Source organism: Malurus melanocephalus, unplaced genomic scaffold (genome assembly GCF_030028575.1).
Source record: "Malurus melanocephalus ecotype Western Australia unplaced genomic scaffold, MMel_1.1 scaffold_474, whole genome shotgun sequence".
In the NCBI taxonomy this organism is placed as follows: domain Eukaryota; kingdom Metazoa; phylum Chordata; class Aves; order Passeriformes; family Maluridae; genus Malurus; species Malurus melanocephalus.
This window is the reverse complement of record NW_026623706.1, coordinates 33,479-59,993: the sequence shown is the minus strand read 5'-3', so window position 1 is coordinate 59,993 and position 26,515 is coordinate 33,479. Positions and strand designations below refer to the sequence as shown.

General features: G+C 57.6%; 1 protein-coding gene across 2 annotated transcripts in view; it reads right to left on the bottom strand.

Moving 5' to 3' along the window:
- The window catches only part of NOTCH1 (notch receptor 1), a 42,292-nt gene extending 18,479 nt beyond the window's left edge, over positions 1-23,813 (bottom strand). For both annotated transcript variants that reach the window (XM_057380873.1, XM_057380874.1), the window contains exons 1-9: positions 23,598-23,813; positions 21,868-21,949; positions 5,480-5,742; positions 4,899-5,237; positions 1,820-1,942; positions 1,448-1,681; positions 1,200-1,355; positions 923-1,108; positions 390-503 (exon numbers count right to left, since the gene is read on the bottom strand). In XM_057380873.1, the coding sequence (XP_057236856.1) occupies positions 390-503; positions 923-1,108; positions 1,200-1,355; positions 1,448-1,681; positions 1,820-1,942; positions 4,899-5,237; positions 5,480-5,742; positions 21,868-21,949; positions 23,598-23,655 (1,555 nt within the window). In that variant the 5' untranslated portion in view covers positions 23,656-23,813. The remainder of the gene's footprint in view (positions 1-389; positions 504-922; positions 1,109-1,199; positions 1,356-1,447; positions 1,682-1,819; positions 1,943-4,898; positions 5,238-5,479; positions 5,743-21,867; positions 21,950-23,597) is intronic.
- Positions 23,814-26,515: the final 2,702 nt, after the last annotated feature.

The following is a 26,515-nucleotide window of genomic DNA, read 5'->3' as shown; positions in this document are numbered from 1 at the left end:
ACTTCAAAACCTCCTTTCACAGATTAACCGTCTCCCCATTCTCTGCTCCACCCCGTGACTTTGACACCGCATTCAAAGCCGCTGGTGCGGCCCCCCCAGCCCCCAGCCCTCCTTCCCAAAGAGGGGCCTTTTCAAGTGCAAAGCCGTGGGGTTTAATCCTCCTTCCCCTCTCCCATGGGCCGGGGCATGAACGGCATCGCCTGCACGGGGCTCAGGATTGGAAAAGCCCCCTCCAAAGCATCAAGAGGTGCTCGTTAGGCTCTCCCCGTTTCAGAGGGCTATGAAATTTAAGGAGCCTGTTCTTGGCTCGAGCCGGGACGCATCCTGGCTTTGTTTCCAGCACAGTGGCAGTGGGATGGACGCTGGCAGCGGGAGGGATGGGCACGTACCAGTGGGGCACTCGCAGTGGAACTCGTTGATCTTGTCCAGGCAGTTGCCGTTGTGCAGGCAGGGGCTGCTGGCRCACTCGTCCGTGTTGATCTCGCAGTAAACCCCCTCATAACCTGCCAAGGGACCCAGCAGTGTCAGCAGGGATGGCACAGGGCTGGCACAGCCCCAKGACAGGTGTGTTACACCTGGGCACACCTGGTCCCCCCTGTCTTTAAAAGGCAGCTCAGGAGATACTCTACACGTGGTGGGATCTGATGCATGAGCTGCTCCTCCATGGTTGTCCACCTTGGATCAACAGGATCCAGGCCAGTGAGGCTGGCAAGAGGAGGAATCCAGAGCAGGGCTGATGGTGCCCAAATCTCACCTCTCATCCTCCAGCACTACAGGGACCACACAATCTTTACCAAGCTCTTTCTTTTCAGTGCTGTCCCCAGTAACATGGGAGATGTTCATCCAACCCAGAACTGAGCTAAAGCCCCCTCAGCTGCCCACCCCCAGCACTAAGGCTGGACCCACAGGRCTGCCCACGCACCGGGCATGCAGATGCACTGGAACTCCCCAATCTGGTCCAGGCAGGTGGCATCGTTCTGGCAGGGGTTGGAGAGGCACTCATTGACATCRATCTCGCAGCGAGGGCCCGAGTAGCCCTGCAGACACTGGCACTGGAAGGACCCTTGGGTGTTGATGCACTTCCCTGCGTGCTCACACGGGTTGGCCCCTGCAACACACAAGCACAGCTCTCAGCACTGTGCCAGAGCCTTCCCCAGCCGTGCCACTGCCACCCACAGGAGCCCAGCCCCGGTGCTCACCCAGCGAGCACTCGTCCACGTCCTGGTTGCAGGCTGGCCCCATGTACCCCGAAGGACACGTGCAGATGGCTTTGCCATTGACAGGGTTGGTGTCGCAGTTGGAGCCCTCGTTGCAGGGGTTGCTGATGCAGGCATCGTCCAGGTGGCACAGCAAACCTGGGCAGCAAGAGGTCGGCACGTGTTAAGGGTGATGGGCACACGAGCCATTGCAGCCAGGAGCCAGGGGACAGAGCAGGACGGGGCCTCACCTGTGCGGCCGTGGGGGCACTCGCAGTAGAAGGAGGCCACCCGGTCGTGGCAGGTGGCCCCGTGGAAGCAGGCGGCCATGGCRCAGTCGTCGATGTTCTCGCTGCAGTCCTCGCCCGTCCAGCCGTTGACACAGACACAGTTGTAGCCGCCRTGGTTGTTGTGGCAGGTGCCACCGTTCTGGCAGGCGTTGGGCATCAGCTGGCACTCGTCCACGTCCTCAGTGCAGTACTGACCTGCCAGGGGACAGGCACCTGTGAGMGGCTGGCACTGACCCACCCCAATGTGACACAGGACAGCTCTGCCCACGCTGTGCCAAACATCTCCCCGGACAGGACCTGTCCTCCCTGTGCCACCCTCCTTCCTGCCWTTACCTGTCCACTCGGGTGGGCACTGGCAGTTGTAGGTGTTGACGCCGTCCACRCAGGTGCCCCCATTCTTGCAGTTGTTGCCTGGACAGTCGTTGATGTTCTCCTCACAGTTCTGACCCGTGAACCCTGCACAGAGGAGACATCTGCTGTGATGCCAACTCACCCACTGCCTGTGCCACCCTCCTTGTCCCTYGCCACCCCCTGCCACCAGCAGGTTGGCCATTATCATGTGCCAGGTGATCCCTGCCTGGTTTCATCTCCATYCYTATCCCAYYKCTGMKGRCYKSYWGSKRCCMKKSTSSKSKSYRGMRGGCAGSRKKKYCCTSKKSMCAGGGCAGKGTSYYCYKSRTGSSRMRGSRKKKYCCTSKKSMCAGGGCAGGGTGTCCCTGGTGCYAGAGCCCCCAGCTCTGGASACACTCGCCCTRAGCAGTGGTGGATCTCACTCCACGCAAGCAAAACGAAGCAAAGCTGCTCCCACGAAGGTTTGTGGCTCTCACTGCTGAATCACCAGCTTTCAATTTCTCTTGTAAAGAACCTCAGCAGCAGTGCTTTCCCCAGAGGGGGATCCAGGTCCCTGCCAGGGCTAACCATCACCCCACATGGCACTGGGCTCATCTCAGCCCACCTCCTGCTTGGGTTTGGCATCCCCTCCAGCTGATAGCGTGGAAACCCTGCCACCCCCGGCCTCTCCAGCAGGGAAAAATCAGCCAGGCCCTTCTCAGGACATCTGCCAAACCACCTCTGACTGAGATCTGTGTTAAAAGCTGCATTTACTGTTCTACCCCCAAAGCTCCTGACCCAGCTGCTTGGGGTTTGGGATGGCAGTGCCAGCCCACAGTGCCAGTGTCCATCTGCAGCTTCACCAACCTCCCCAGGGCATTCTGCAGCTCCAGACCACACTGCTCACTGCACAGGCAGCTCGAAATGTCACTYCCACAGGTAAGCAATGGGTGCCCAGACTCATCCTCTGTGGGATCAGACCCTGGCCCAGCTGGGAGCTTTCCCCCCTCTCTCTCTCCATATTTTCCTCTCCCCAGCCCCATCACAAAGGGGGCAGGCATAGCTTTTTATGATTGCTGAGACCAGAGCTGATAACATTGATTTGCACCTCAGTTTTAAGCAGCTGGGGCTGAGCCTGAGCAGCAATAACTCCCAACGTCCTAGATAGCAGGACTAACTMATTTTGAACCATCCAAAGGAGTAATTAGTACGGCAATTACTTTAAACTCAGGGTTACATTCTGCAGCGATGGCACGATAAAACAGCCCAGATTAGTTTAACTTGAAGAAACCCGGCACGGCCAGGCCTCTGTGGGAATGAAAAGGGGACATTGTTCCACGTTTGCTGTGCCACATACCAGCCTATCAATCACCCCGTTATCGTGAGGAACAGCCCCATATCCCTCCTGCCTCTGCCCATGGCTGGTGCTGCGTGGTGTGGGATTGAGGARGTGCTGAAGAACACCTGGAGCATCCCACGGGAGGAAAACCCGCTCCTGCAGGATGCAAATCTCCTGGAAGCGACCCACAGAGCCGCAGCCGGGCGTGACAGCGCCRATCCTGCTCTGGGCTATGCCTCACCCCGCCGTGCCCGACTGCTCGGAAAGCGCCTTGTCAGCAGAAGGACAGGGCAGGGCTCCTGCTGCCACCTCCACCTGCCCATCCCACCCCGGCAGGACAGGGCTCCGAGCTGCTCCAACGCAGCATMGCCCCCGGGAGCTCATCCTGGAAGGAAAGGTTTCCTTCCTGGCACTGCTCGCCCGGTCAGCCCCACACCTCGCTGTCCCTAAGGACAGGAGCTTTGCTGCAGCCTGGGAGAGCAGGGGTGGAGGTGAAGCAGCGATCCTGCAGGGCTGTTCTGGGTGGTTAATGAGATTGCTGAGTTACGGCAGACAATAGCTTTGGGAAGGGGATGGAACCTCCAAATCTGCACCAGGGATCAAGGCAAGATCCCCCATTGAGATCTGATCTGATCTGATCTGATCTGATCGTGCCCTGCAGCTGGGCTGGGCTGCCAGCAGGATGTGGGTGGGTGTCTGTGCCATCTGGGAGACGCCATCCCCACCCCACCCTGATGCCAGGCACCCATGGAGATGGGGCAGGAGCTGCAGGGAGCGAGGCTGGATCTCCCCGTGGCAATGCTGAGCCCTGCCCAGGGCACAGAGCAGAGAATCTGCCCACCCCTGGTCCTGTTCTGGCCACTGCTGGGCTAAGAGTGACCAGAGGATCAAACCAATCCCACAAGAGACTCCCCAGGCAGCACAGGAATGCCCACAGCTTCCTTCCCAGGGCAAGGACAGGTGTGTCCCCTCCACATCTGCCACAGCTGGCCAGCGTGGCTGGCTCGGTGAGAAACACCACTCATCCCAGCAAACACAGCCCGGTCTGAGCGTGGTCTGGGCTGAAATTGCAGTTTCATTTCTGCAGCTGAGCCAGGCATGGGGGGAGCGTGGGGCTGCTCAGTCCCTTCCGCTCCCTGCCCTGACTGCTCTGCATCCCTGCTGCAGTCCAYGGACAGAAGTGAAAGGGCTTGCTGGGGTCAGGGAGCCCTTTCACTGCTGCTGTTCTTCTCTAGGCTTTGYAGGGTGCCAAGCTCCTCTCCAGGGTGCCAAGATCCCTTCCAGGGTGCTGAGYGCCCAGGACAGCCCCTCCATGCCAGAGGCTGGGAATTCTGGGTTGCTCCAGTGCTTGCCAGAGGGAGCAGCAACGAGCACAGAGAGGGTCTTCCTTCCCCAGCTCCATTCGCACTCGGAAACTTTCCAAAATAGCTATTCCGGGCTAATTATTCCATTCTGGAAGTGGATTAGGCTAAAGCGGAAAAAGGCACTCTTATTCTGGAATATGAGCATCCGCACAGGGGCCTCTGCTCAAACAGTTGCTTTGGAAGAGCTATTTTGGTGAAGCACSGAGTACATAAAGCCCCCAGATGAACTCTCCTCCTCGGGCATCGCTGCCTGACCTCTTCCCAAAAGCGCGTGGAACAACGAGCCCACAGCCAGACGGTTTTGCCCCTCCCAGAGCCACAACCTGCAGGAAATTTGGGCTCTGCTATGAGAGCATTCCCAACCCCTTCTCCTCCCTACCTGGCAGGCAGGTGCAGTCGTAGGTGGTGTCTCCRATCTGGCGGCAGGTGCCCCCGTTCTGGCAGGGCGAGGGGTTGCAGGGCACATAGAGATGCTCACAGTTCTGCCCRGTGTAAGCTGGCTTGCAGGAGCACTGGTAGGTGCCCACCTCGTTGGTGCAGCTGCCCCCGTTCTTGCAGACGGGCGGGGAGATGTTGCACTCGTTGACGTCCTGCTTGCAGTTGGCGCCGTGGAAGCCGGCGGTGCAGCGGCACACGTAGTGCGCTTCGAAGGGCACGCACTGGCCCCCGTTGGCACAGGGGTTGGAGGCACAGGGGTCGGCCTGCTGGCAGGTCTTGCCTGGGGAGGGTGGGAAAGGAGGGTGAGGATGCAAACCTACACCATGCTGCAGACCCGGATCTGGGACTGGCTGTAAGGAATTACCCACCCAAACCCCACCTCGGGTTTGCAGACCACCTCTCCGAACCCAAAATCTCCAGCAGCGGGTGATTCACTCTCCACCAACGAAGCTTTTCCAGGGCAAACCCTTATCACAGGCTGTCCCTTCTGCCTCAGCCATGCCCCCATGTGCCAGCCCTCACCTGACCAGCCGGGCGGGCAGCGGCACTTGTACTCGCTGAGCGTCAGCAGCTCGCAGGTGCCGCCGTTTCGGCAGGGGTTGCTGAGGCACACRTTATCCAGGGGCGTCAGGCAGAGCTCGTCGGTGAAGCCCAGGCGGCAGGAGCAGCTGTAATCCACGGTGCTGCCGCGCACCAGCGCCGTGCACGTGCCGGCGTTCTTGCAGGGCGAGCTCAGGCACGGGTTGGGCAGCTGGCACCGCTCGCCCACGTAGGAACCGCTACACCTGGCAGGGGTGAGACACACCATCAGTGGGATGGCCCCAAAAAGGGCACCGAGAGCCCCGAGCCCGCATCCCAGCACGGCAGGTTTGGTGGAGTTTGGGGAGGCTCTGCACCGGCTGATCCGGGCTGGGAAGAGGGAGATGAAAGGTGCAGGGAACAAAGGCRTCCCCCATGGAGGGGCCTGTGCTGACTTGCACAACYGCAGAGGCAGCGCTGACACCCTGCRCCTCATYGCAGGGAGATCCTKCTGCCTGCCCTCCTCGCTGGAGGGGAAATCGAGGCACAAGGGATGAAGGCAAGAGGAGCATCCCTACACCCACACCAAATTTATATGGGTGGCCAAGCAGCATGGGACAACCCTACTCCCTGCCTGTCCCTGCCCACGCCTGGGTCTCTGCTTCACCAGGGCTATTTTTATCCTCCCTCCATCCTAAATCACTCAAACACAATTAAGCAGAGGCTCAGCATTGGCTGGCAACAGGTGGGACATGTTCCTGCTCCTCGCAGTCGGCTGAGAGGTTCCCCAAAGCCACCCCCTGCACGAGGAGGGTGAGTGGCCCCGGCTGCTGCATCCCCTCTGCRTGGGGGCCCTGAGAAAAGAACCCCCGATGTCACCACCGGCTTCACCATCTGTCACCACTGGCCACCTGGGCTGGAGCAGGGCTGGGGCTGGCAACAAGGACATGCCCCGAGGGCAAATCCCACCAGCCATCCAAYGGGGCTGGGCAGGATGTGGGGCTGGCAGGACCCTGCAGAGGGGGGAAAGGGTCCCTGGGAGAGGAGGACGGAGCAAAGCTGTGCACTTGACACTGAAAAATCCCAGGAAGGAGGCACAAATCCTTGTATCGTGTCTGCAACACTCGATGCCACCACAGGTTTTGTCCCCAGCCAGCTCTGCTCACATCACAGCTCTTCCCAAAGGGGATTTTCTGTTCTGTCCTGGCTGTGCTGAGCTGAGCTGAGCTGAGATGAGCAGCCACGATGAGCAGGGCACGGGAGGAGCAAGGCGGTGGTGGCACACTGCTGTCCCACACCATGATGGCAATGCCACCACAGGGCACACCACGCTCAGCTCACGGGCTTCTACCAGGCCTTGAGAGCAGAAATAAATCTGGGATTCTGCGTGGCCAGGAGCTCGGGGTAAGGGAACCCAAGCTGTGGCACTGTGGTCCCCACGATGGGCTCGGGCCACCATGAGCTCACACCTGTTGCCATCAGATGTGGTGGCATTCCCGAGCCTCGTGCACAGCCATAGAGCTCCTGTGACAAGGGGGTGAGCAGGGGGGCTCCCAGGGAATGCTGCAGAGCTCAGGATTCACCTGCAACCCCCAAAACAAGAGCGTGGGGCTCCTCCAGTGAAGCACAGCCAGCAAACCCCACCCTCATCCGCCGCAGCCCGGAGCCACCGCGCTTTGCCGCGCCAAGACCACGTTTCAACCCCGCTCCCCCTCTCCTCCTCTTCCCCTACTTTTTTTTTTTTTCCTTTTTTTTTTTTCTTTTTTTTTTTTAACCCAATTCTGATTTCATTGTTGGGGATTGTGTGAGAATTTGTCAGGATTCGGAGACATTTTGAGTTAATGAGACGGCATTATCCAGGCCAAATGAAAAAGAAAATGTGTATAATAATAAATCAGGGCATCTGCTCGGCACACAAAGGGCGGCGGGGAGCAGGTGTGCATCCTAATGAGGCAGAGCAGCTGCCGGCGCCCGCGGACGGTGCCCGGCTCGCCGGCGGCTCCGAGCCCCGGGGAGACGGCGCTTCTGGGTGGCTGCGCCCCGGCCCCGAGAGCGGGGGAATGCGGAGGTTGGGGCCGCCTGAGAAGGGCTCTTTGTGCGGGGCCGGGCACGGGCAGAGGCGCGGGGAGCTGTGCAGTCATCTGGAGGAACATCCCCCGCCTCGCCGCACCGCACCGCACACGCTTTTTTTCTTAAAACAATCCCCCCCCGCGCTCTGGAGGACGGGGCAGCGTCACGGGAGGCTCCGATGGGAGGGAAAAGAGGAAAGGAAAACAAAAAAAAAAAAAAAGAAGAGGAATTTGGAAAAAAAAAAATTCGACGCTGGACAAAGAGCTGCGGTGGCAGCGCGGGAATTGCTGAGAGCGGTGGTGCCACTGTGGGCAGCCTGGAAAGGCGATGCTCTGGGACCAGGAGGGGATGCTTGGCATCCCAGGCCAAGGCAGGAGGCCAGTAGGGCTCTCTGGAGTTGGGGGTCCTGCCCAACACCCTCCCATCCAATTARTTTTCGGACCGTTTCCAATTCCAGCGCAGGCAAGTGGGGGTTTGAGCACACGGATGGGAAACCAAAGCAAAGCCCAGCCCGAATCTGGGCATGGTTATTAGCCAGGAGGTTAATTAGTGATTGGAAGAACCCTGAGGAACAGGGAAGCCCCTGCCTGAAGGCACAGAGTGGGTTGGGGTCACTGGCAATGCCCAGGTTGGGGCTGCCTCACTGGTGCTGCTCAGGTGCTTTCCAGGCTTCAGGAAACCCTTCAAGTTCCACAGAGCTGGCARACTATTTTTAAATTCATTTCTATTTGTGTTAAGAGCTGATTAATGTCCACAATCAGCTCCAGAAGTGAGGAGGTGGCAGGGAAGGGTTCTTGGAAGGGCTGAGATGGGCACATGGCCATGACATCCTCCTCCCTCACACCTGGCAGCTCCTGCATGGCTCCTGCAGCATCTGGAGATGTTTCTGCACAGAAAGAGGCAATTCCTGCCCAGTGTGCGACTGCAAGTCTGAGACAAGCAGTGAAGAGCTCATTCCCGGGATGAATTTCACCATTCCCTCCCCTCACAGGTTCTGGAGCTCACTCAGACAGAGACTGAGGCTGCATTTCAAAGCACCACGAACCTCAGCAGCTTTAGACAGTCCTGGCTGCAGAGGAAAGCCTGGAGACAAGTCTCGCATGCAAAGCGAGAGATCAAAAACCAGGTGAAGAGTCAGAGCAATCCAAGTTGTCATTATTTTTCTCTTTTTCCAGGTCTGGAAAGGCTGGATTCAGCTGAGCTAAATTCAACTCCCAGCCACGCTACAACCTCACCATGCATCCACCTATTTCTCCAGGTACTAAAAACCTCTCCTAAAGCTCAGCCCAGGCAGCTGAGCTTTATTTTCTGTAAAAAAACACTCGGTGGTGTCAGGGATTCCAGGCAAGCAGACGTGGAGGATGCGACATCCCCGCGGGCTCAGCCAGGCGAAGATCACCCTGTGGTTTTTCCCTTGGGCATTTCCCAAGCCAGGGCTACCCAAACCAACCCGGGAATTAGCATAGGAGACATTAAAGCCCGGCTTTAATTACAGATAGACGTGCTGGCAGAGGGCAGGGCGGGTGCTGCAGGATCAAAACAGCTCAGGAGGGCCATTAGAAAGCGGCTTTGAGGTGGGGAAATGTGGCCAAACTGCCCGGGGTKCTGGGGAGCCTCTGTGAAAACCCTGAAGAGGGGAAATGTGGCCAAAGTGCCTGGGGTCCTGGGGAGCCTCTGTGAAAGCCCCAGAGAGGGGAAATGTGGCCAAACTGCCCAAGGTGCTGAGGAGCCTCTGTGAAAGCCCCATAGAGGGCAAATGTGGTCAAACTGCCCAGGAGGAACCTCTGTGAAAACCCTGGAGAGGCTGGTGTGGCCACACTCCCAGCTCTGGGTGTGATGTGCCCCCCACTCCCAAACCAGGCAGGAATGGCTAAAAATACCGTGTGTGTGTCCCTCGCTGCTTCATTGACTCGATGTGTTGAGGAGGCATCATGTGCTCTGTTTTAGCTGGAGATGGAGGGTGAGGGCATCCCCATCCTGATCCTGATCCCAGTGACGGCCAATCCCTGCTCCAACACACAATCCTCCCTCTCCCATTCCATTCCCACAACCATTCCAACCCCACAACTCTTTGCTTCTGGGGTGTGTTCCACCAAGGGATCAGTGGTTGGTCCCCATCCATGGGTGCTCYTTGATTTACACCCATCCCCGTGGTTTGTTTTGTTTTGTTTCGGGGGTCAGGCACAGGCTGGGAGCTGCATTCCCACAGCACAGGCTGGGATGTGCCTTCCCCCTCGGAATGAGCATCCGTGTGCAAACTGTGCTGAGAGGGGACACGATTCACAAGGCACTGCYGGCCCATAAATCTGTGTAATTCATGGCCAGGGTGAAGGGTGATGGAGAAGGCCTCGTCCAAGGTCAGACAGMGAGTCCCTGGGGACAGCCTGGGAACAGGAACGGCGGCCCCAAATTCCCACTCTGCTCCCARCACCGAGCCTGGGCCAAATCTGGATCTGCTCAGCACGGGCACGTGCATTTGTTGTGTCTGCTGCACATCCTTGAGGAGTTTCAGCAGTGGCCAAACACTGCAGCTCTTCCAGCAGAGCTCCAGGACAGCTCAGCACATCAGACAATCAAAAGTGTCACTGAGCTGCAGGAGAATCAGAGCAAACGAGTGCTGCTGCCTCAGCTCTGCCCTGCACCTCTGCTTGCCATGCTGCCGCAGCTTCCAGCACCTCCTGACACCCCAGCAGTGCTGGCAGAGTCGGGGTGCCCATCCCTGACCCCCCAGCAGTGCTGGCAGAGTCGGGGTGCCCATCCCAGCCCCCCCAGCAGTGCTGGCAGAGTCGGGGTGCCCATCCTTGACTCCCCAGCAGTACTGGCAGAGTCGGGGTGCCCATCCCTGACCCCTCAGCAGTGCTGACAGAGTCGGGGTGCCCATCCCTGACACCCCAGCAGTGCTGGCAGAGTCGGGGTGCCCATTCCTGACCCCCCAGCAGTGCTGGCAGAGTCGGGGTGCTCATCCCAGCCCCCCCAGCAGTGCTGGCAGAGTCGGGGTGCCATCCTGTCCCCCCAGCCTGTGCTTTCTGCCCTGGACACTCCCCGGAGCAGCCACCACACGTGCTGAAGCCCTGCTTCCTGGGAAGTGCCTGAACAACGCTGCTAATGGGAAATAGAGATTGATTTCTCTTTTTTTCCTTTAGCTTTTGCACACACAAGTCTTTGCTTATTTTTTTGTATCTTTGCTGTTTTTGCTTTTTTCTATCTTTTGCTTATTTTTTGTATATTTTTTGTATATTTTTTGTATCTTTGCTCTGGCACTGCCACCCTTTGTTGGCGGCGCGCGAGGCTTTGCCTCCAACCCACCAGCAACAGGTTTTGTCCCTCCGCAGCAATGCGGGCACTGAAAGCATCCCGAGGCAGATGTTTCTGCGACCTCTGACCCAAGACTAATGTTTTCCTTTCTGCTCTAAGCTGCCATCTGCCACGGCCGGCACAGATGACACCCAGGCGCTCCCGCAGCCCGGCACGGCTCCCGCATGGCTGCACGGGGGTTTTGTGCAAATTTGGGGTGCACAGCCCTGCTCCAGCACAGCCCGGGGGGCTCAGAGGTGCACAGGGGATGCCCTGCATGTGCCCTGCATCACCCCACAGCTCACAGCACCCTGTGCTCTCCAGCCTGTCCTCCCAAGGGATCCTGAGACCATGGCAGGGCTGCAGGTAAAACCCACTTTGGGTTTAAAATGTACAAAAAAAATCCCCAATAAATCACCAGGTGTGAACTGGAGCACATGCAAGGACTGTCCCCCGTGGTGGGGGAGGTTCAGGGGCAGCTCCACACTGCAGGAGGGGACAGAGGGTTGGTGGGAGCCCCATCCTGGCCCCCAGCCCCACATCCAGGCTGCCTCTTATCTGCTCTGCTATCACCTAACCTCTTCCTCACCCTCAACTGCTGGAAGCACAAACGGCCGCGGTTGTTTTCCCCAAGGTATGAGCAGCGTGGGAAAGCTGAGCAGGGCAGCCTCAGGTCGATACTCGAGCACCATTTTGGGGGAATTGGGGCTAATGGGGCCAGGACAGCCCCTGGTGATGGGTATAGGGGAGCAGCCTGGGCTGGGGGATGCTGCTCTCTGCTCCTGCTCTCTGTCCTGTGGTACCTGGGGCTCTGAAAAGCCACCTSAGATGAGCCCCACGCTCCCAGGCAGAGCCACCCCAGCACAGACAAGGTTCAGGAYCACAACCATGACCCTGAGTGCTGCAGAGAGTCCTCCCGAGGGACCATCACACCCCCAGAGCCCTGTGCAGCACCAAATGTGACCCACRGCTGGTGGTTGGGATCCTGCAGAGCAAAGCAAGTGGCCAAACGTGAGCAGGACACTCAGATTTCAGATGTTTGCTGGCAACAGCTGAGGGAAGGAGAAACAACCCTCAGGAGAGGCTCCCTTAGCTGCAAACAGCCCACAGCCACACCAGGCTGCTCCCAGGTGCAGAGCGGGGACACCACTGTCCCCACTCCTCTTGGGGTAACTGTCACCCTCGGGCTGACAACGGGAACCACAACCTCCGGCCCCACAGCTTCCCCTCGCCCCAGCAGGCAGCAGAGAGCTCGCTTTCCATCTTTCCATCAGGCAGCCATGCCCAAGTCGCCTTTCCAGTCGTGCCAGTGGCTCCCTGCCTGGCACAGCCCGGACCAACACCCCGGCTTTCTCCTAAAGTCACACCCTTCCCCGTAAGACACGTTTGCTCTCTGCCAGCCCACAGGTCTCCCCAGGCTCCCATCTGAGCAGAGAACAAGCCAGTGTTTGGGGAAATGTCTCCATGTCCCTGAGAAAAGGGACCTGCTTCTCACTCCACCTTATTCCCCTGACTTCCAAGGAATCTCTCCCATGGTGCATGGAGCAACAGGCACATATGACCGTCTGCAGGGTGGGTTCCTGCCCTGGAAACATCCTGCTGACACAAGAGMACGCTCTGGAGCCAGGGGAAAGCAGGGAGCTCTGGAAAATGATCCTGCTGGGAAATCAGAGCCCAGCACCCTACCCTCTGCCTCTACCTCCTCGCCTGGCAGCACCTGGAGCCTGCAGAAGATGGGTGCAGGGGGACAAGGAATGCTTTTGGATGCTGCCCTGACCTCCCCAGAGCACACAGAGCTGTGGATGCTCCCTCTGCCCTGGCAGCAGGGGCTGGGGGCTGCCTGAGCCCCCTCTGGCAGGGGCCACACCTGGGGTCACCACCCCTCACCTGCAGCTTCGCTYGGTGTTTCTGGCCCGTGTGGCTGATCAGAAACCAAAGGCTTTGCCACAGCTCCCACGAGAGCCAAGGCACGAAGGCAGAGCTGCCCTCACCCATGTGGGGCACCCCAGCTGGGTGATGCACCCTAAATCTGCCCCGGTGCCTGCACGGCCCCACAAAAACCTCCAGCAGCCACGACGGAGCTCCCRGTACCAAAACCCAGCACAAACACCTAACTGGTGGTTTTTTTAAGAAGTTTCATCCAGGTCCTGCTTTATTAAACACTCTGGGACACCAGCCTGGGAAAAAAGCAGAGTTTCACACAGGGAGGAGGTTGGCAAAGCAGCAGGTTACTCCAAGTGACATCAGGTTAATAAAGCAAGAGCAGATCTCCATTCTTGTTTAATTAAAAAAGCAAACTGCAATCCCAAGTCTTTGATGTGTTTTTTTTTTTTCTTTCTCTCATTCCATTTCGTTTTTGACCTAGCCCAAGTCATCTAATTGCGATTTTAAGATCCAGACTTTCATCTGGAGAGAAACTAAAGGAATTCCCAAAGCTGGGTATACTTGTGGACAGGAGTGGGGGAAAACTTGCTAGAGCCCTGTTCCTCCTATGAAGGAAAAAAAAAAATGGCTTTGTTTCTTAAGCAGACATTAGTCAGGACAGTTTGGGAATCAAAGTTCCCATTGTAATGAAAAACAATATAATCCCATTACTAAGCAGAGTGGCCGGGCTATTCACGGGTGGGGGCTGGCTACCTGGGAAGGAGCTGCCTTTCAATGGAGCTTCATTCACAACAAACATGAAAGATGTCGAAGGAAGAGCCCAAGACAAAACTCGCCTCATTCCCACCCTCAACAATGGCTGCTATGAAATATTTGTTTTCCCCAGCCGATGTTTTTTATATCCTCTGCCRGTGCGGAGCTGCACGGCCCCATTGTTTGTGGGATCGCTCCTGCTCTTGCAGGACCCTGTTTATGGGGTGGCCACGAAGGATGTGCTTCCAGCAGGGGATCCTCAGGGATCACAGCCTGGGCTGAGGCTGGCACATGGTCCCACCACCCACCCACGGGGCACAGGTGATTTTCCAGCTCCAGGTCCCTCCAAAGCACCCATCACTGGAATGACACCCCAAAGTCACTGGAATGACACCTGTGGCATCTGAGAGCACTCYCTGCMACTGCTCCCTGCTCTGAGTCCTCATCTGGAAACTTTTCCCCTTTAGTAATGTTTTATTCTTTAAACCAGCAGAAGAAGAAGTTGGGGGAGATAAGGAATTTCCACCTCCACAAGCTGGTGCCTGATGTCACCCTTCACTCCCCGGCCCTTTTGGGGTAAACGCCTGTTTTCCCCAACTCTGGACCCAGCACTTGCTGCCTGTGCAGGTTGAATTCCCTCTGCTGTGCTCTCTGAGCTCTGGCACACACACACACATCCTCAGAGTCACCATCTCACTCAGTGATGGGCTCTTTCTTTTTTCCCCTTTCCCTCCTCAAACCAAGTTTTGGCTAAACACTGCGCTGCCCCAGAGCCAAATATGGAAAACTCCCACTCGTGACCCCGCCATCCCACTCGTCTAATCCCGAACATAAAACCTACGATTAGGATCTGAGCAGCCACCAAAAGTTTAAACAAGCTAAATTTAGCCCTGATATTTATAAACAAGGAGGAGAGGGGGGGTTTTGCAGAGCACACGGGTGCCCCTGTGGCACAAAGCCAACCGAAAACCAGAGCAATTCCTGAGGGGGGATGTTTTGGGAGGGATTGGGAGTGGGCAAAGGTGGCAATGGCCAGACTGGGATGGATCCAGCTCCCCTCAGGCTCGCAGCCATGGAGCTGCTGGTTCCCCTTCGCAAGAAAAGCTCCCAAAAATAGCTATTAACAACAAAACTCTGCAGAGGGATGTAAAACACCCCAGAGCAGACGGGTGTCAGCATCCCGGGATTTCTGCTGCCGCCGAATTTAACCAAGGAAACGGCGAGAGAGGGAGGGAAACCTCTGCCTCCGACACCTTTTGCCGGCAGAAATCCCTGTGTCAACATGACGCCCTCGCCGAGGGAGCGGGGACAATGGTGGCGGCTCTGCCCTCCGGCCGCAGCCCGCATTCCTGCCCCCCTCCCCTGGAAACCCCCCTTTTGTGGGGAGCAGCAGGCCCTGTGAAAGGGCCGTCTGTCGCCCTGCCTTTTGACTTGGAGGTCTGTGTCTAACATTTTAATAGGGGCTGGGGGCCGGGACAGCCCCTCCTCGTCCCGGGCAGCTCCCCTGTGGGGTCACTCTCCCATCCCGCCCCAAAGCCCCGCCGGGGCTGCCCATCCCACCGACGGACACATTCCTCCACCTGCTCCAGAGGAGCCATCCCATGGTTTTCCATCCTCAAGTGCCTCCTCCTGATCCCCGCAGGGGATGCTCAAGTCGGGCTGGAGCGCTGGGGACACGCTCTCCTCCACTGCTGCCCAYTGACAGCAGAAAATCCCTTAAAAATAAACCACTGGACGCTCACAAATGCTCCATCCACAGGCAGGRATGCCAGCAGGGAGCGTGTGGTCCCTGTCACCCCACTGACAGGGGACAGAGCAGCTGACAAAGCCAAAAGCCACAGTGCCAAAGGCTCCAGGCAGTGTCACATCACACCAGGAGCCGGAGGATGAGGAGGAATCAGGATGCCAAGCTCAGTCCTGACAGCACACACAGCCCAGAGGGTCCAAGCACTGCTTCTCTCAGCCATGGGGCTTCAAATTGAGCCCAAAGCAGCAGGTTCCCCCACCCCTGGGTGCCCCCCAGCCCCCCCAGCCCTCCCAGCCCACCACCACCGGGCCGCTTGCCTGCAGGGTGCCCCTTCTATTAAATAAGGGCAACGTTATAGCATCATTAAAACTTAATAAATCCATTTCCCATATAAATACCATTAAATTCAGGTTTTGGGGAAGGGAATTAGGGTGAAAACTTGTTAAAAGAAAATGACTTCGGCGCAAATAAATTTTTGCGACTTGACTGAGCATGAAAGTTTCCCATTAAAATGCAACCCGGCTCCCTTTGCTGGAAATGTGCAAGAGYCTAATAACCATGGCCTAAACATTAACTGTTTAACTGGCTTTTCCAATATTAACTCCAGGCTGCCGTGGGGGGAAGGGGAGGACGTGATGGGTGAGAGCTTAAAGCAGACATTAATTACTGCTGTGCGAGGGAGGCACACCCCGAGCTCGCTTCTCACCAGCACCCTGCTCCCATGGCACATGCTGGGCTTTTGGGATTGYTCTGTGCAGGGYTGGGAGCTGGACTCAAGGATCTTTGTGGRGCCTTTCCAGCTCAGGAGRTTCTGTGATTCYCAACAGAATGATTTTRAGCACAGCATGAATTTTGCTGCAGTGAGGTGGTGGGCATGAGTGCTGCCCCATCAGTTGGACTCCATGATCATTGCAGGYTCCTTCTAACTGAAAATATTCTTTTTAAGAGCAGAGTGACCCATCACCAATGCCTCACACAGATTTTATTCCTGCATCTCTCACACCAAGCACTGCATTTACCAATGGGAACCCCTAGCATCATCAGGCTGCCCAGAGAAGCTGTGGCTGCCCCTGGAARTGTCCAAGRCCAGSYTGGACAGAGCTTGGAGGAACCTGGGACAGTGGGAAGTGTCCCTGTCCATGGCAGGGGTTGGAATGAGATSATCTCAAAGGTCTTTTCCAACTCAAAYCATTCCACAGTTCCACCATCACCCAATTAACCCCAACACTGTCCTGTACCACAAACTCCTGCCCGTGGGGCACCTGCCAGCTCCAGGAGGTGACAGGAGAGGACCTTTCACCCCAGATGTGCACCAGAGGAGGGCAGATGTGGCTGTTCAGGGGTGAACAATCCCCACCACAGCTGGCCAGATGCTCAGCTGGAAGCAGCATGGAGCTGCTCTACCAGCGAGACCCAAATGCTGAACACTGTGGAGGTCCAGGGTGGGCATTTCCAGCTGTCCTGGGGCTCTCTGGGCAGGCACATGGGAGCTGCCATGRTCTCATGGTGTCACTGGGACCAGCACAGAGCTGCAAAGGCTTCCCAACATCACAACAAGAGCTGAGTTACCAAATCCAGTCAGTGGGACCCGACTGACCCTCATACCTCTCAGTGCCTCCACACTCACACACCCAGGAACCAAAAATGTGAATTCCCCCTTGACACCAGAGCAGTGTTTCTGTGCTTGTTCCAGAGCTCTGGCTGCAGCAAATCCAGGGCAGCATCAGGGACCCACGGGGTTTGGGCACAGCTGCTGGGGTGGGTGATGCAGCACCRTCCTGGGAGCTGAGCACATGTGCCACGGGCATGCAGCGACATGGAAACACCATTTGGGAAGGAATTGGAATCACCCCAAACCATCACTTCCCCAGATTGCTGGTCCTTCTAACCCTGAACACGCAGCAAAGAACTGCAGGAACAGCCCAGCTTGGGGAATGGTGAGCAAACAGCCCAAGTGCCCCTTGGAGCAGCAGGAGCCTGGAACGTCCTCAAGGATGGCTGGACACATCTCTGAGTGGAGCAAGGAGCCCTGAACACCTTTTTGGCCACTGGGAAGAAGGCAGGACTCAACCAAGACCCCAYCACAGGCCTGCTTTAAACCAGGGGGGTTTAAATTACACTCCAGAGGCTCTTCCACTCCACAGTGGTGCAAAACCTTCACCCGGCAGCACGTTAACCACAGAGAAGTCTCCATCCAGATCCAGAGCTCACCAGCTCTCCCTAAGTGCACCCCGAGGCTACTCCCTCGTTAAACACACTGATGCTCTATAAATTTCACATTCCACTCATGTACACACGCCGCTACCACTCGGGACACCGAGCGACACGAGCAAAACGAGGGCCACCACACCTCCAGGCCTGGAAAAAGCAGGTTAATTTCCAAACAATGTTATTTTAAAACTTGCTAACTGCCTCCTGATGATGTTGTCYGAGCCCTTAATTGGCGAATAGCCTGGTCCTGCAGTGACTTATACGTGTCACCCTCGTGCTACAAGWAAAGGTAACAGCCTGGGAGGTGAGGTCAGGTGTGGGGTAAGGGCTGGAACAAATGGAGGTGCCAGCTGGGAGGAGGACAGAAAGTCAGGTGTTGAGATGGAAGAGATTTTGGTGGAATAAAATGCACCAAATATCACGAAGGGAGTGATCTCCAGCCCCAGGGAGGGTCTGGGTCAGCCCCAAGGTCTGATTCACACCATGAGATCATGAAAATTGAAGATGGCCCYGATCATTGCAGATGACCTTTAAAGGTTCTTTCCAACCCAAAACCATTCTGTGATCACACAGCCTCGAGTACCTTGGGGGGGAACAGCCCCACTAATCCCAGGTGTCCGCTGTGAGCTCCTGATCCCCTCTCTCACCCCATCTCTCCTGCCCTTCTCTGTGCTCTGGGTGCTGCTGAGGGACCCACTGAGAAATCTCCTCTCAAATATGTCACATGTTGGTCACACAGGACAACCCACCAGCCACCACGGGTACCCAAGCCATGAGAAAAACCAACCAAAAAACCTCAGCCYGAGCAAAAAAATCCCAAGGCCATGYAGCAGGAGGGARTGAGACCACCTGAGACAACTGATAACGAACAAAACTCTTTGCAGAGAATAGAGAYACCAACAGATCCTATCAGACAAGAGCTAAAACCCCCACTGCTGTCCCAGTGACCTCACCAGCTGGGCTGCAGTTTCTCTTCCACTGGAATCCGCAACAGGTGACGCTTTTGTATTTTTAAACCTCCCCTCTTACCCATTTCCACCTTGTTCTTTCCGAGAATGAGATCAGACTCGAAAAAGCCATCAAGAGTTCTCAACATGGCTGAATCACTGCTCGTCTACTTCTTTAAGAGCTTCCTCTGGTTGATTGTTCAACACTCCACCCTCTTCCTGTCCAGCACCGAGACTGCATTTTTTCTTTGTTATTATTTCATGGAAATAACGTTGGGTTAAAGCACATGAGAAAAACCAAACCAGAAGGAAACTTCCGCCCTTTTACAATGAGATAACAATGACTGAGCAGTTGAATAACTTGAAGGGCACAGAAACTCGCGGGGCTCACATCACTCCTCTGCCTTCCTGGTTGTCTCCTGAAAGARTTCTGAGCTAAAATAATCACCTTTTCCCACCACGGTCCCCCTTCAGAAGGTTTCTTCCCATGTTTCTGGCCCGCTGCCCGTGGAAGCTGGTGGTGGCAACGGGCACTGGCTCAGGAGCCATHGCCCTGGCTGAACGACAACGCTGTGCTGATTCATAAACAGAGGAAGTACTTTAGCAAACTGACTTTTCCCCTTTTCCAGCACAAGCCCAGTGATTAATTTAACTTATTCTTTCCCTCCGCCGTCTCTTTTGCCTCTCTGAGCAAGAGGAGAACCCAGGCACAGCTCCTCTGGCTTTAATGGTGAAAGGCTGGTGGAGCAGGGCTGGAAAACCTTCCAGTGCCATCTGCTTTTAACTAGCAGAGCAAGGAGGTCCTGGGAATAAATGTCACRTGGCACAGGGAGCTAAAATCAGCCCGACTCATTTGCAGGGATGCCAGTCAAAACKAGAGTTATCCAACAGTCTAATTAGGAGCTATCACTGGAAGTCAAAAGGACCTCTTGGAAAAACCTTCTCATTGAGTCTGGGAAAATGCCTCAGTCCGAGGCGAGTGCCTTTTGAGGAGTGCCACAGCTCCCCAGCACCACGGAACCTCACGCCAGGGCTGGACCTTTTAAAACTCCAACTTTGGGACAGAAACACCCAGTGCCTTCAGCTGGGGTCTGTGCAARACACACAAAACTCTGCTGCTGCTCTTCCTGTGCTGAAAGTCCCGGATAACCCCGCCAAGATGGAAAGCAGCTCCAAAGGAGCTTAATTAGGGCGCTTCTGTCACCAGCCCTCCAATCCAAYGCTTGGTCCCCTCCATTCAATCAAAGCCCTGCGTGCCCCGCACTGCCTGGCAAAGGGACAAGCAATATAAAGCACCGGGAACTCTACAAACCATCCCTGTGAAATAAGAAAAGGCAGAGAAAGCTCCTGGTCTCGCACTGATGGTTCCCTTTCCGTAACAGGGCTGATAAGCCGGGGTTGGAGTTATCAGAGTCGGCTCCACGTAACCCAACGAGCTCTCTCCCGCCACAAGCGCCGGGACACTCGTCCTCCGGAGCAGCGTCCCCCTCGTACGCWATTTATTTCACTCCACTTTCTAATTGGATTTGTGGGGGCAGCACAAAGGGGCTTTATGGCCAAACTTTGTTAAGTGCCAGGCCGAGCAGAGATGTGGCCAGCAGCCAAAATGGTGCATTTCACGCAGGCGCCAAAGGGCAGTGCCAAGCTTTTCTGCGTCTGGTATCTTGTGCTCTTGGCTCTGCTTTGTTTAAGAAGCTTGGAAGCAAAACTCCTCGTCGAGAGATATTCAAACAAAGCGAAAAACCAGGATTTTGCGAGTTGCTATCAGATAACTCAGGAAGTTGCACCTCCTTCAGTCTGGCTGTAGCTCCAATATCTGCCCCCATCGCCCTGCACGGGACAAGAACTCTCACACACCCAGAGCACACACCTTGTGCTCCTGCAAAAATAACTCAAACACACTCACGAAGCATCTGCAGCCAAGAGAGAGGGGGTTATTCACAGCCAGCAACCAAGAAGTTCTTCAAAGTTAACTTTTCCTCTTAAAAAAAAAAAAAAAATCCCACCCCAAGCCTGCTTTGGAGGCTTCTCCAAATAGAGCTCGCACACATCAGATCTAATTAGATTCCATCACCATCTGCACATGAAATGTAAATCAGGAGTTGCAGAGACTTAAGAAAAAAAAGGAAAGAATGACCACAAGGAAAAGGAGGGGTGTAAGGTTGGGGAGGGGGTGGAGGGTTGGGCATTCTGGGAAGCCATACATGATTAGTCACACAGCATTAATCTGCCTCCCTTAACAATAGCTGCCGAATTTCGACCGAATCCCAGCTGTCGCTCTTTGAATGAAAGAAAACAAGATTTAGAGCGTCAAGCGTTGGTAAGGGCTTCTGTGCAAAAAAAAGTGGCGTGCATTCATTAGTGCCTCACAAAGGGACCCAGCCTTTGTCCATTAAATTGCTCATGTGCCTGATTGATTTGCTGATTTATTTGCACCAAAGGGTTGGGGGGCTCAGCTCGGAGAAGGGGGCGGGAGGTGCCCGGCTACTGGGCAGAGTAACGGCACCCAGGCGGATTTGCAAAAAAGCAACGCACATTGTCAAGGGAAACTGCCATTCAACAGGTTGGGATTGGAAATGCCTTCAGGTTCCTCCGCCGAGGACTTCCTATTTGGAAATTTGGGGTGGGTGGGAACGTCTCCCCGCCTGCTCTCAGCTCAGGCCATGTTCAACAGGCAGAGGGGAAATCTGGCCGGAAAACAGAGCCTTGCCCATTCACATTTCTTTTATGGAATAGTTTTAAAAAGGGAGCTGGAGTCTTATTCATTTCTCTTGGTTATTGTTCCCTGGGAGCCTGGAGTGAATCGGCCATCGCTGCGGTGGGTCGGTTGGTCCTTCAAAGAGTCCCAACGCTTTACACATCCGTTTCCCCACAATCAGCTTGGAGAAAGCCCCAGCCTGGGTGCCAGATCCCACCAGGAACGCCAGCCTAGACCAAAGCTTGGCACCAGAGCCGGCAGGGCTGCAGGAGGAGGTGCCCTGCTCCCCTGGYGATGCCTCATCGGCCCACAGACACCACCAGAGCAGCTCCAGCAGCCAGARCCATACCATGGAACCTCTCTTGAGTGTTTACTGGAGATGTACCAGTCACCCCATGAACTGCCAGCGTGCAAGGGACTGAAAGACAGTGCTTGAGGGCCAGGAGGGAGTAGCTGGAAGACAGACAGACAGACAGCTTCCCTCCCTGCCCGACGGTCCAGGGAGCGCTGTGGGCTGGCCCTACCTCCTGCTCCATCAGCAGGGCAGTCTGCATAGGCTAACACCAGCAAAACATGGCCCTTTGCCCATGTTTTTCCACCCAGCCAGGAACAAAGCCCGATCCTGCCAAACTCGTGGTGACTCCTACACAAGCAGGTTATTCTTGCCACTCAAGGAAAGAAAACGCATCTTGCCCTATTAAATCCAGAGCCTTCAAAGCAAAGTCAACATGCATGTCAATAACTTTGGTCGGGGGAGATGAAAATCCTCTGGCTGCTCCATACTTACTGGCACACCTCCGTCCCGTTGGGAAAAGTTTCACACTTGCCCCCGTTGAGGCAGGATTCGGCAAGCTGYGAGCACCGTAAACCTGCAAACAGAGGGACAGTGTTAGCCACAGCTCAGAGTGTCACCCGGGCTGGGGACAGGCTCGCTGAGACCCCCAGACCCCCTGTGCCTGCACAGCCTGGTGAGGTGGGGGCGTAGCAGCCGGCAGCCCCCACCCACAGGGTGACAGAGGGGGCAGGGACTGCGCGGCCCCTGCGCTGAGAGGCTCGCCTAAAAATAAACCCAGGCTGGGTTTGAGGGTAGGCTGTGCCTGCTCCTGCAGCAGGAGGACTGACAGAGAGAAACCCCAGATCAAGCTCTTGATTGACAAATGCCATTTGGGAAAAACCATCCACCCCGGGGCCCATTAGTTACCATAAGCTSGGTAACGAAATGAGTCGCCCGTCATAACTTGCTATGAGTAAAGGTTTCATTGTCTGGCCCTCAGAGCCGAATTGTGCAGAGTTACCACAGCAACTCGCTCAAAGTACCAGAACCGCTTCCGATTTCCACCCCGGCTCGCTCTTCCCCTTCTCTGCCCGCTCGCTCTTCACGGTAACTGCTTCTGCGACACGCGTGTGCAGCCGGGGCAGTTTCACATTGAGCGACTGCAGCCTCGCACCGCCACCGCCACAACCCAAATCCTGCCCTGGATCGGTGCCAAGCCCACGCACCCTCGGGACAGCCCGCAGGGGCTCAGTGTTCCGCGGCAGACGGAGAGGGGTGCCGGGGATCGCTCCAGCGGGGCGCTGGGGACCGCTCCGGTCAGGCACAACTTTCTGCAAACTTTGCCTGCGAGGGCTCCCAGCCCCGCTGCCTTCGGTATCAGAAACCCACCCCGGGCTCTCCGGAGGAGGCTGCTAACTCGCCCTCGGGACAGAGGGGTATTAAAAGGTCCCGACCCGCCGGGACGGGCTGACCCCACTCGGTCCCACACCCCCGGTCGCTTTTGGGGCTCTTTTCCCCGGCCCCGACCCGCTGCCCCCGACGGTCGAGCAGCGCTTTGCGGCGAAGCTCCCGGATCCGCCCCGCGGGGGGGGCCCGGAGGCCCCGACTTTCAAGAAACAGGAAACCGAGAAAAATTTGCAAAACGGTCAAAAGCTCTCGCAGAACAGCAACAGGAGCGCGGCCGCCCTCGGGTCGAGCCCCGGCTCCCCGGGTGCCCCCAGCACCGAGCTCCGCTGCCCCCGACGGCAGCGAGCGCCGCTCCCCGCGGCAGTCCCCGGCACCGAGCGCCGGTTCCCGGCGGCTCCGAGCGCCTCCTTTGGGGCACCGAGCCCCGGTCCCGCCGCGGGGCTCAGCCGCGTTCCCCCGCCCCGTTCCGACCCCGGCTCCCCCGAGCTCCGGCCAGCCCCGCGGGCTCAGCCCCGCTCTCCCTACACGGTTCCGTTCCCGGTTCTCCTGGCAGCGGCGAGCTCCGGTGCTCCCGCAGGAGCCGAGCCAGTCCCCGCGCATCCCGCGGCACCGAGCGCCGGTTCCCACCAGGACCCCCCGAGGGCGCCGCGCTCCGGTGCTGCCGCAGGAGCCGAATCCCGGTTCCCACGGGAACCTCCCGGCCCGGACCCCCCGACGGGCCCGGGCTCCGGTGCCCGCCGAGCCCCGCTGGGCTCCGGTGCCCGCCGCGCCCGGCCCCGCTCCCGGCAAACTTCCTGCGGGGCGGCCGGTGCGGGGCCCGTGGCGGCGGCCCTCACCTCGCGTCAGGGCGGGCAGCARGAGCACCAGGAGGCCGGGCGCCAGGAGCCGCTCCATCCCGCTCTGCTCCCGCCGCTCACAGCCGCATAGATCCGCGGGGTCTCGGCCGAGCCGAGCCGGTGCCGGTGCCGGTGCCTGTGCGGGTCCGCGCCGCCCCGCCGGGAGCCCCAAACACAGCGCGCCCGAGAGCAGCGACTCCGAACGCGGCGCCTCCCGCGGCTGCTCAGCCCCGGCGGGCCGGGCCGGGCGGCGGGGGGCGGGACGGGACGGTGCGGGGCGGGCCGGGAGCCACGGGACGGGAGGGGATGGGACGGGACGGGCGAGACGCTCCTCCCTGCCCAGCCCGGGGGGCCGCCGCTGGGAACCCCCTGCCCGCCACAGAGGGTCTCTGAGTGGGACGCGAGTGGGGCTGTAGGGTCCGCACAGACCCCACGGGCAGCCCGGGGGCAGCGCTTCCTCCGTGCAGCCACCGGACGCCCCGGTGCAGCCCCCACACCCCCGCTGTGCAGCCCCCCATGCCCTGGGCAGCTCTCACACGCAGCCCCTGCCAAGCCCCGGACCCCTCCGTGCAGCCTCCCACCAGCAGCCCCACATTTCCCCCGGGCAGTTCCGGACAGCCCCAGTCCAGCCGCCACCCCAGCCTTAGAGCAGACCCCTCATGCACACCCTGCATCACCCCAGTGCAGCTCTCTCATGGTCCCAGTGCTTCCCCAGTAAAGCCCCCCCAGCCCTTGGGGTCACAGCACCCACTAAGTGACCACAGAAGACACCACGCTGTGTCCATGGCACACACGGATGGTTTTACCGGGGACTGACCATCCCCTGGGAGTCTGGGAAGTGCAGAGTGGGATTCCCCTTCTGACCCACAGCGGGGTTCAGGTGTGCCCAGGTACGCTGGGCCATTTCCCGTGGGTGCAGCTCCCCGTGGGTGCAGGCAGCTCGCACAGAGCTGGGTCGGATGTTGTTTGTTTTGTGCTCTGAACTCATGAACTCCCAGGCAGAGCCCGGCCAGCCCCGTGCGCCGCATCCACAAATAAACAAACAATTTTTGTGTTTGAAAAGCGGGGAAGCCAAACCCAGAGGCAGCCCCACAAATCCCACGTGTGTGCAGGTGTCCTGTTGGGGTCCCTGTGCCCTCATCCCTCTGTCCCCACATYCCTGCYCCTGTCCCAGCTGTCACTGTGCCACAGTCAAGCCTGCAAAACCAATTTATCCCAGAGCATGGGAATGCCCCACCTGAAATCCCTGCAGGCCCGGAGCCCAGGACAGGTTGAAACCCTCAGCCTGGTGTTTGTGGGTGTCTCCTGTGAGCTGTGGCTGCCTGGGGGTGCTCAGGGCTTTACCCGCTGCTGATGGAAACAGCCTGTGTGAAGGTGCTTAAAAACGGTGTTTCCTCATGGGGTTTTGGGGGGCAGCCCTGCTCAGAGAGGCCTCAGTGCCTGCAAATGTGGGGAACAAAAACTGAGCATGGAGAATTTAGGAAAGCAGCTGCCCCACGGACATTGGTATCCAAATCACTTCAGACTCGTGGGTCTCTCCTGAGCTACTGGAGGTTACCTGATGTCTCTTTTACAGCTCCCAAACATGGGGACACAGAGGGATGGCTGCCAGGCTCTGCCTGAAAGCTTGGGAAAGAGCAGGAGCAAGGAGAGTCGGCAATGGGTTAATGGGAAGGAGGTGACACTGTGGTCATCTGTGTCTCTCATCACAGGGTACCTCTCCATCAGCCCCCGGGGCTCATCCCATGCCATGCCAGCCCTGCTGTTATCCCACTGCTTCCTGTTGTAAACTATTTCCAGAGCAAGTGTGAAACAATTAAAYAAACCGAAGGGCAGAGTCTGCTCACCAGATCAAAGGCGTGAGCCCTGCAGCGGTACCTCGCTCCCGCGGCTCCCTCCTTCCCTGCTCCTCCTGCCTTCCCTGCTCTGGGCTCTAAAGCAGTGCCCTGACTGGGGCTGGGGAGCCAGGACTCTGTGTGGAGCAACTCAGGGTCCGGGTGCCGCTGGCAGCTTTGAACAATTCCAGAATGTGCGTTCCATCCTCCCTGAAGACACGAGTAAGGTGACAACAGCAGGGCAGTGGGATGTGACCCTGGCAGTGCCACCAAGACCCTGTCACCATCCTCAGCCTCATCTGGAGGTGCGAGAACAGCCTGAGGTTTCTCCCCTGGGCATCCTTGGAGATGRASACCTTGTGCTCTTTCCCCTTTCCCYMTCYCCGSMAGAKCCCATGGARCAGGGAGCATCTCAGCTCTGCCTGGAAATACCGACCGCGGCTTTGCCCGGGCTTGTTCCCCCGGTGCAAAAAGCGCCGTGCGTTCAGCTCAGCTGCGCTTTGGGGCTTGAACCCTGAGCCTTGGCAGAGATGAGAGACCCCCGTGCCCCTCTGGACCATCACGGGGACATGGGGCTGTCGGGGTGCCACGCCTGTGCCAGCTGTGACAGAGGTGGTGACACTAAAGGATGTGCAGCGTGGCATGGTAGACCGGCTGGTGGAGACACCGGGTAACCGTGTGTGCCAGGCTGCTCGGGAGCTGCTGGGCTGAGAGGGCACAAGAAAAGCCAGGAGCGAGCCCTGGCCCTGCCTTTCCTCCGTGGCTGAAGGGTCTGCTGTGGATAAACACAGACAGAGCCGGGCGTGCGGCCGCGCAGCCGCGCCGCCTCATCCCCCGAGCGCAGAAGGTCAAATACATCCATTTATTGCCATCACCCCGGGGCTGGGCCGCTCKGGGGCTCTGCTCGGGGAAAGGGCTTTGCTGCGAGGGAGGTGAAAGGGTCCTCTGTGGTTTCCCACAAAAGTCCAGACAAGAGGATGGCTCCTCCAGCCACGTCCTGCTGTTTTAATCTGGTTCCATCCTTCCCCTGGTACARGGGGATCTGCTGCAAGATCTGGGAAAGACTCCTCGAGTTTCCTTCTC